This window comes from Dipodomys spectabilis, unplaced genomic scaffold (genome assembly GCF_019054845.1).
Source record: "Dipodomys spectabilis isolate Male_0828 unplaced genomic scaffold, ASM1905484v1 ptg000066l, whole genome shotgun sequence".
In the NCBI taxonomy this organism is placed as follows: domain Eukaryota; kingdom Metazoa; phylum Chordata; class Mammalia; order Rodentia; family Heteromyidae; genus Dipodomys; species Dipodomys spectabilis.
The window spans coordinates 12,566,990-12,577,020 of NW_024870743.1; the positions used below are offsets into that span (position 1 = coordinate 12,566,990).

A 10,031-nucleotide genomic window follows, 5' to 3' on the forward strand; every position below is an offset into this window, starting at 1 on the left:
TGCCAGAGCCGTCGCTGGGGGTAACCTGGGCAGTGGTCACTATGCTTTGAGCAAGAGAAATTTCTTAAGCTTGAGGAAGCCAAGCCCTAGCCTTTCTTGGGGGAGATTCTTAAGAGCTCCTATTTGGGGGCCTTTTGTGGAAGCCAGACTCACTAGAGGCTGAGAGGGGAGGAAGATGCCTTGGCTAGCTGCTATTACCAACCTGCTGCCTCTTTCCCTTCAGTGAGATCTACCCCCAGGGACCCTGCTTCTGCCCCTCCAGCCCCCCTCCCCTGTGAGTGCAGAGGACACCCACTGGCACGCTCCTCACACTCTCCCCATCTGTCACTGGAGGCTTCGGTGGACATTTGAGGGTCAGCTTCATGGGACATCTGGAGTTCTAGAGTAGTGAAGCTCAGGCTTGGCAGTGTGGTTTGAGTCATGAGTCATGAGTCACGAGAGCATGAGTTTTATATTCCTGGTGAGTGTACGGGTGCACAGATCTAGAATCCCCAGTGGAGGATAGGCAGAGGCTGAGAAGAGCTGAGACTGGGGCTGGAATGGAGAGCAAAGGCCCAGCCTTCGCGAGGACACTCAGGATGGGCAAGTCCTCAGAGGGAAAGGCAACCAGGCTGTCCTACATCGGAGTCTAGGTGCCAGATGTTAAGTTATAGGTCGTTCCCATTTTTGGAGACTTGAGTTTCTCATGGGGACATGTGAGCTGTGAAGCAGGTCACCTTAGAGGGGCCCTCTGGTTCTCTGGCCATCACACAGGGAAGACAGAGTCTGGTGTGGCCAGAGAGCCTTGGCAAAGCAGAGCAGGCCACAGCTGAGTCTGATTCAAGTTCTTGTATCTCAAAGCCACAGGAACATGGCTCTCATTGGCATGATCCAAGTCGAACTTCCCAAGTGGCACAATTCCAGAGATGGTGCAAATTCCCCTGGGTGAAGGTTCCATTGTGGCTCTCATCGGGGCAGAATAAAGATTCTTCTCACACCTCATCCCCACACAGCTTCTTAGAAGAGAAGGTGAGCTAGGATAGCACTTCCCTTCTCTACAGGCAATGCCAACAGTCTGGGGAGCAATTCATTATGATTCCGACAGTGCATGGAAAGCTGGTCTAATTAATTCACCAAGTTCTTTCAGACCCCGAGATTCTATGCCAGAAGCAGAGACGTGGTTTAGAGATAGCCAATCAGGGGAAGGATCTGGGGATGAGAATGTAGGACTCAACCTCTCCTCACCCCAGTTAAGAACCAGTATCCACTTCTCCCCAACCAGGTTGCTTTCCCTTCCTGTCTGTGTTGGAGCCAATTTCACCTGGAGTCGAGGAGCTTGGAGGTTTGGTGGTGGTCAGATAATGAAGAGCAAAATGAGACCTTCCATCCATTTTCTTCCCACGTTCCCTGAACTCTGCTGCTGCCATCTGCCCCTGGGCCTGTTCAGCAGCTTTCTTGCAAAGCTGGGGTAACACCCACAGGAATTCCCATCCATGGAGTGTCCAGCTGCAGAGCACACCTGTAAGGTATGCCACTGCCCGGCCAATGCCCACAGCCTCTCTAAGAGGAAGCCCTAAGCAGGCCTGGGCTGGGCTGGGGTTGTGGACTGCCCAGGAAGGCTGGAGCCTTCAGTCAAGGGATAGGTGGATGAAGCTCTCCTGGCCTCACCTTCCTCAGTCAAGGGATAGGTGGATGAAGCTCTGCTGGCCTCACCTTCCTCAGTCAAGGGATAGGTGGATGAAGCTCTCCTGGCCTCACCTTCCTCTCTCCCCAGTGAACATATCTGCTTCGCTGAGGACAATGCTCACTCATGGCATGAGGAAAGATCTGGACAGGGCATCTGGGCATCCATTTAGGGGGAGATGCTGCTGCTGGCTGGACTCTTCTCTGTAGCAGGTGTTGTTCCCAACTGACAGCAGGAAGGAGTCCCTTGGGGAAACTTCCCCTGCACCTGAGAGTTTCTGTCTCTGCTAAGAATCTTTCCGAGTGCATCTCCTCTGGGGTCGGGAGAGGGGACTGGTGAATCAAGGTTCCCCCACAGTCCCAATGCCCTTGGGGGCAGAGGAGGACAAGGGTTGGGCAAAGTCGGTTGGCCACTCCAGGCTTTGTATTTCCTAGGTGATCCTGAGTGAGGTGTTGAACTTCTGTGACTCCATCTTCTTCCTATAAAATGGGAGTGATGATACTTACCTTGTTGGGAAGGGAGGAGCTGTGACAACAAAGTGGCATGGGTATGTGAGGCAGGGGCAGATGAGGGTTGTCTACTACTGCTATTTATGGGGAAATGAGAAGGAGCTAGGTAGGCATGGCCCAAATACCCCCCATGTCTCCCCTCCTCTCTAGGCTCTGCTGCTTGTGTGCTCTCGGCTGGCCAATGTCTCCCCCACAACACTGGATTACCATCAGATGAGTTGGAATCATGTGGCCATATGTTACACATCTGGGTAGTAACTGTTTATTGTCTTGCATACCCTCCTTAGAGCACCAGGACTGTCCTGAGGCATTGCCAAACCCACAATACATAGAGGTACATTTGGGGCTAGGAATTTGAGTAGGGAGTCAGTGGTTCATGCCTGTAACCAGACCTACTCAGGAGGCTGAGGTCTGAGGATCTTGGTTTAAAGCCAGTCTGGCCAGACAAATCCAAGTGGCTTACCTCCAACTAACCAGCAAAAAGCTAGAAGTGGAGATGTGGCTCAAGAGGTAGAGCACCAGCCTTGAGTGAAAAAAGCTAAGAGAAGCCCTGAGTTCAAAAGCTCCAGCAGTAGCATGAGGACATGCCCAAACACCCCCACCCCACCCCCACACATCCACACACCCACACCTGGAATCTACTTGAGTCAGGCACCAGTGGCTGAAGCCTATAATTCTAGCTACTTAGGACAAAAAACTGTGGTAGATTTAATTTTCAAAATTACCAGCCAAAAGCCAAGGTAGAGGCAAGGCTCAAGTGGAAGGGCACTAGCCAAGAAAGCTCAAACCTAGGACTGCAAAAAGCAAATGTACTTGCAACAAGAACTAGGAAGGGATGTGTGAATGAATGCATGAATGAATGATTGCTCTAATAGTGCAGAACAAGACACACAGGTGGGAGAAGTTAAGTCCGTACCACCTGCTTTCCTTTGGTCACCCTCAGCGCTCAGAGCAACCAGCAGGTGGGGGACTAGACTCCCTGGCTTCATCTGGGCTGGCATGTTATCTTAAGCACACACCAAGTTCCAGAGGTAAAAACTTGATAGACAGGCAATCCAGTCTCTGAGAAGCTAAGCGTTTGGACTGCATGGAGCACAGGAAGAGTCTGCCACACACACCCTTACTCCTGAGCCCAGGTGGCTTCAGGGCAGGACTGTCATATAACCAATGAACGTTCTGTCACTCATCATGCCAATTTCCTGCCAGGACCTCCCCTTTGGGAAAACTGAAGCCCAGACAAGGCAAAGGGACCTGGTGAGCATGATCTGTAACCAGCGCTCTCCTCAGCTCTCAGGGACATTTGCATAACACCTAGTGGAGTTGATTTGGGAGACCTCCAAAGACCCTGCTAGAGGGCTGTAGCAAGAAGCCCAAGCCAGACAGGAGGACCTGCAATGGGCCTAAGCATGGGCCTGTGTGGGCCTTTGGGTGAGCATAGGTCGGGGGAGGGGGGCGCGCTCTCCCAGTGGGGAAGGCCATGGTGTACTGGACCCAAGAGAGCCTTTTCATCCACTCTCCAACCCCAGTCCCAGAGGAAGGAAGAAGGGCTAAGGTAGCCTGGCGGGAAGACTCGTGTCACCGTGCAGATGGTCCAGGGCGAGTCCTACAACCCAGGCTCTCTCACGCTAACCTCAGGCCTTTCTCCTCCTTCCAATGGGTTGGCCGTGGAGTCTGCAAGAAACGGACCCTCCCCAGTGAACGCGCCCAAGTAGGAAAAGCCTCAACCTCCAGGCAGAGCGGGCGGCGCCTGGGTCTTGGCTGACCCACAGAGCGACCCAGGTGCAGGGCAACTGGGTCGTGCGGCTCCGCTGGTCGGGGGTTTTCCGGGCCGGGGCCTGTTGGGCAGATCAGGGAGCGGGACGGCCAGGCGGCAGTTCCAACCCCAGCCGCTTTGGATGCCACAGGCATCCTGGTACCCGCTCAAAGGGATCCTGCCGATCGCCACGGGCAACCTGCCCCAGTCTGGATGTTGAGTTACGTAGCAAGTGCAATTAACGTGAAAGGAAAGGGCCTCCGTGGTGGACCCTTGGTCCGGTCCATGCAGTTCTGACCCCCTAAGCCCCACCCGTCCATTCCCCGGGCGTTCTCGCGCAGGTTGGGGGCGGGAGGCTCCGAACCGCACCATCACTTGCCCGCGGATTTCCGGTGCGCGTCCCCTCCGCAGGGCCGGTTCCCGCCAGCCGGGGGCTGGGCCGCCGCGACGTTACCCCCCCCCCCTCGCCCCCGGCCGCGAGCCAGAGTGGGGGGGGGCGATGAAGAGCCGGGGCGCCCCCGGGGCCCTCCGGCCGCCTTCCTACCTGCCGGGAGCCCGGTGCCGTGAGTCCACCCGATACAGAAGAAATGTGGCCGGCGGTCCCTCGAGGCCACGGCTTTCCACCACGCCGTCGGGTTGACTTCGTCCGCCACGAACTCCTCAGCTCCCGCGTGGTCGCCTCTCCTTTCTGAGGTCCGCCCATCTCTGTCCATCGGTCCTTCCAGCCACTCCCTCTCACTTCTTCCCCTACAAACGACCAGGGTGGGAAGCCACCGACCGGATCCTCTCGGGGCTCGGGTCCGAACCGCGCCTCGGTGTCCGCCTCGCGCCCCTGTGAGGCGCGGCGTGAGCGGTGGGGACGGGGTCCATCCCTCCACGGCCCGGGCCGGGCGGGAGCGGGGCGGGGGGGTGTCACTCCGCCGAGGAGCGGGGACCGAGCTGGGCGGGCGCGCGCAACGTCGGACGCTGGGGAGCGCGTCGGTGCCCCGCGGGCGCGGACCGGGCGGGGCCTGGGGGTAGCGCGGCCTCGGGGCGGGGCGGGGCACCGGGCCTCGGCGGGAGCCCGGGGCGGGTGGCCGTCGATTGCCGGGGTCCGGGGCGCGGGCTGTGTGTGAGGGGGGGGACTCCACCCTCGGCCGGGGTGGGGGGCGCAGCGCCGCCAGTAGAGCGTTCGGCAGGGGGCGCTGGTCCGGGCGCTGGCGGGGGTGGGGTGGGAGAGGAGGGGGGCCGCGGCTGGCCGCGCACACTTCCCCCATTATTAAACACTATGTTCAAAAGGCGCCGGGGGACTTCCCGGAGCCACGGAGCCCCAGTCGCCCGCCCGGCCGGCCGGGCCCACGGAGCTCATGGACCTGAGCGCCGCCGCCGCGCTGTGTCTCTGGCTGCTGAGCGCCTGCCGCCCCCGCGACGGACTGGAAGCTGCCGCGGTGCTGCGGGCGGCGGGGGCTGGGCCGGCCCGGAGCCCGGGGGGCGGCGGCGGCCGCCGCGGCGCGCGGACGCTCGCCCCGGCCGCGGGCATCCCTGCGGTCCAGGCCCTCGCGGCGGCTCCCGGGGTCCGCGCTGGGCGCCGCGCCTCCGGCTCTGCCTTCAGGAACGGCTCGGTGGTGCCGCACCACTTCATGATGTCGCTGTATCGGAGCCTGGCCGGGAACGCTCCGGCCGGGGTAGCCTCCACCTCGGGCCGGGCCCGTGCGGACACCATCACCGGCTTCACAGACCAGGCGACCCAAGGTACTTTACGCCTCTTCTGCGCCCACCCCATCCCGTCCGAGCCTGGGATGAGGTCGCCCAGGATCCAATCCGTTCTGGGCCTCAGTCTCACGAGTCCAACCTTAGGTGTTAGAGAGGAAAATTCACCGCCCAAACCAACGCACTGGAGCCCCGTGTGCCTGGGACTGTGGCAGCGGCTCGCGGGGCCGGGCCCCAGGGCCCCAGAGCGCTGAGCGGATGCCTCGGCGGGCTGGCAGGTCCGCTCAAACGAGCAGGCAGGCTGAGCACAGATCTGCTTCTTGGAAGGGGTCTGGAATGGTCCCGGGGCCCAGACCCCTCTGAGAAGAAAGCAGGACAGGAGTGGGGGCTTTGGAGTTTCTACCACGAGGGATCGTACACAGTGATCGCTGTGGCCACGGGGGGGGGGGTGCACAAATTGGAGAGAGTCCGGGGGAGCACTGGCTAGAGGCAGCAATGGCTGGGGAAGGTGGTGGCTCTCGGTACGAGGGCCCTTCTTGGCTGGCCGTATCCGGGTTGTAGTGGTTTGCGTGTTTGACGAGTGAGTGGGTATAGATCTTTCCATGGATCTGGAGAGCCAGAGGTCCTGGACTTTCGGTTGCCTGGGGAGGGGAGGCCTCCCTGGAGTCTGTGCAGGAAGAATGCCCGCGGCCCTGGCACCCCACCTTACCCTCTTCAGGGCCCTCCAAAAAGGTAGGACGTGGGTGAGGCCATGTGGTGTTTCTGCGTGTCATCTGGATTTTATTAATCTCCATTGAAGTCATTAAAGCAGACAGATAGAGAAAATTTAACTAATTTCAGGCGGAAATGCAAGTAATTTTGGCTTTAATTCTGTCCGGCATGGAAAGTTAAGAGAGGAAGAAAAAAAAAAAAAAAAGAATTGGGGCTGGAAAGTAAAGGCTGTGGGTCTGAGGCTTGGACTAGAGGTCTGGACCCCTAGGATCCCAGTCTGGGGAAAGCAGGCAGAGAGAGGCCTCTGCGAGGTGGGCAACCACCCCTGCAGCACACCTATGCGCACACTCCTTTATTCGGAGTACGTGGGAAACCTAAGCTAACATAGCTCCATGAGTCTGTTAGAATGACCAAGTATTCTCTGAGGTCCAGATATGTCCCCTGCTCTAGAGGATTGGATACACATAGGAAGCCCAGGCCTGACATACAGGGCCAGCAAAGGCCATCGCTGCATGAGGACCTGCGCAGGACCCTACACTTGCAGAGACACCAGACTTCCTTAGGGTTAGCTGTATTCCCCACTGTCAGAGACCCAGCGAAATCCTTTCCTGGGAGAGCTCTGCTTGACTGGTAAGGCCTGAGAGGCCTTGCTTCTTTCTTCCAAGGGTAAGAATCAGGGCCCTGAGCAGGAGGAGGTGGAGGGCTTCAGGGGCAAGTTCAGAGAGAAAGATGAAGACAACACCCCGACAGACATCAGGGCCTGGAGTCCACCGTTGGTGAGCTGAGCTGAATCTCTGATGAGGGGTGGGGGAAGGTTGCAGTCTCTCTCCCGAGTTTGGGGCAAAACGAAACCATATGACCCCCTTCAAAGGGAGCTCCTTATCTACTGCTTGGTGGAATTTAACCCCCCCCCCCCTTGATCCCCTAAAGAAAAAAAAAAAGCGCTCACGACCAGAAATAAAATCCCAAGCCCGAGATTAGTCGCCACAGAGTGAACAGGCTCGAAAGGCTCCCGCGCTCTGGTGGAAGCTAGACTTCCCGCGGGCAGCAAACCCGTTCCGCTGTCTCCAATCTCGAGTTCTTTCGCCTCCCACCCCCCACCCCTCCCCGTCCTTTCCAGGCTAGGGGGGCGCCGAGAGGGGCCAGGCTGAGACTTTGGGCAAGCTCTGGGCCTTAGTTCTCCGTTCGCCAAACGATGCCGCCTTTCTGCCTTGTCCGACTTTGCGACAACTGGCAGGCCGAGTTTGCACGGGGGGGCCCCTGGGGGAGGGGATGTCCAGGCTGGGTTTGGGGAAGAGTGGAAGCAGAAGAGGAAAGTGTTTTCTGGGGATAAGACATTCTCGTTGGCGCTCAGCACCGACCCGCAGCAGCTCCCCCGTACCTCGGCAGGCAGGGCAGCCAGGAGCAGTGGCTACATTGCGGGGGGCCGTCACCCCTGCCTGAAGTCCGGCATCCATCCATCTTGTTACCCAAAGCCCAGGCCTCTGGAACGGGGGCAGAGCTGACTTTGTCTGGGACGCAGTGGCGCGCTCCCAGCCCCGATGTGAGGGTGTCTTTGGTTGCTCTGGGGCTAGGATGGCAGCATCGTGATTGCGCCCCCCATGCGGGGGAGGGGGCAAATGCTGGAGTCCCCAGGCCTTACCCTGCTTCCAGGACGGCTGAGCTGAGTGTTGTTGGGGGGGGGGGCATGGAGAAGGGGGAGTACAGCTTTCGTTCTCTTTCTTTTCTACCTGTGTCTCTGTTCACCTCTGGCAGACGGATCGACGGCGGAGAACGGCCAGCGTTTCCTGTTTGACGTGTCCAGCCTTCCCGAGGGCGACGAGGTGGTGGGCGCTGAGCTGCGGGTGCTGCGCCGCGAGCCTGGCTTTGGCCGGGCGACTCCCCAGCCGCCGCCGCCGCCGCTGCTGCTGCTGTCCACGTGCCCGGGGGCCGCCCGCCCGCCGCGCCTGCTGCGCTCGCAGGCCGCCGAGCCCCTGGGCGGCGCGCGCTGGGAGGTGTTCGACGTGGCGGACGCCGTGCGGAGCCACCTGCAGGAGCCGCGCGCCAACCGCTCGTTCTGCCTTTTGCTTCGCGCGGTGGTCGGCCCGGAGAGGAGCCCGCGGCCCCTGCGGATGCTGGGCTTCGGCTGGCGGGGCGGCGGCGACGCGGCGGCGGCGGCGGAGGAGCGCGCGCTGCTGGTCGTCTCCTCCCGCACGCACCGGAAGGAGAGTCTGTTCCGGGAGATCCGCGCCCAAGCCCGCGCGCTGCGGGAAACCCTCGCCGCCGAACCGCCTCCCGACCCGGGCCCCGGCGGCCCTGGGGCGCCCAAGTCATTCCTCGGAGGTCGCAGGCGGCGGCGGACGGCCGGGACCCGAGCCGCCCCCGGCAGCGGTGGCGGCGGAGCGGGCCGGGGCCACGGGCGCAGGGGCCGGAGCCGCTGCAGCCGAAAGCCGCTGCACGTGGATTTCAAGGAGCTGGGCTGGGACGACTGGATCATCGCGCCGCTGGACTACGAGGCGTACCACTGCGAGGGCGTCTGCGACTTCCCGCTGCGTTCGCATCTGGAGCCCACCAACCACGCCATCATACAGACCCTGCTCAACTCCATGGCACCCGACGCCGCGCCCGCGTCCTGCTGCGTGCCCGCGCGCCTCAGCCCCATCAGCATCCTCTACATCGACGCGGCCAACAACGTGGTCTACAAGCAGTACGAGGACATGGTGGTGGAGGCCTGCGGCTGCAGGTAGCGCGCGGCCTGGGGAGCGGGCGGCGGGGGCCCGAGGACGGACCGGAGCCGGAGGAGAGCCGCCCGGGGGTCGGTCACCCGGCGAGGGTGCGCGTCCGACTCTGGCCCCGCGCCTGCGCAGAGAGCACGGTTCACACTCACACGCATACACTCGTTCACTCACGCACACCATCACCCGTGCCGTTGGACAGCAGCATCCGAAAGCCCTTAGGGAAAGAGATGGCTAACCCATCTCCCTCACCCTCCCCCCGAGTCACCTTCGCAGCCGGTTGGGGGCGGGGAGGGGGGGGAGGAGGATGTTCGTGGTGAGGGCGGCAGGTAGCCCTGGACGAAATCGGGTAGAAACGGGTTCGGATCAGGGGCACCAGTTAGGTGGCACGCACTCAAGTACGTTTTATTTCACCCCTCCCCCCTTTGCCTGGTGTCTGGCGGGGTGGATGCATCCCCGACGCGGCCCCCTGGGGCCCCCTGCAGGGTTGACTTGCCCGGCTCGTTCTCCCCTAACTTGTACCACGTAAAACGCAGCCACTGCCGCGGTTTCCAACAGGATGTTTGCTTCCTGCAAGAATGCCTCGCGGAGCTCCCCAGATCTCCGCAAATGTCAGCACCGCCCCGTTTGATCAGGCCCAATTTGGAGGGATCCGACACGTGGTAAAGTGTGTTGTTGTTGTTGTTGTCTTATGGGGCAGGCGAGGGGAGTGAAATGAAGGAGAGCTTTAACGCTGTCAGAGCTGATGTGACCTTGGGGGCGGGTGACATCTGCCAGGTTCAGGAGCCCTCCCCCCTCCCCCAGTTGCTCTGAGAGAGGCCGTGGCAGTGTCCTGAGGGCAGGCAAGGAAGTGAGGGCCAGGGGCAAGGGGGGGAGGGAGGGGGGCTCCTGGGGCGGGGGAGGGACTCGTGGTCCCTACTGACTGCCAGGAAGGGGTTCCTAAGAAGCTGGGCAGCCATCAGGGCATGGGGCTCCAGTGTGTCCAGGCCAGC

At 60.9% G+C, this 10,031-nt stretch overlaps 1 protein-coding gene across 1 annotated transcript; it reads left to right on the top strand.

The window, feature by feature from the left end:
• Nucleotides 1-5,271: 5,271 nt before the first annotated feature.
• Nucleotides 5,272-9,051, top strand: Gdf7 (growth differentiation factor 7). Its single transcript, XM_042680852.1, has 2 exons — nucleotides 5,272-5,656; nucleotides 8,081-9,051. Exons 1-2 carry the CDS (start codon nucleotides 5,272-5,274, stop codon nucleotides 9,049-9,051), a joined length of 1,356 nt encoding a protein of 451 aa, XP_042536786.1.
• Nucleotides 9,052-10,031: the final 980 nt, after the last annotated feature.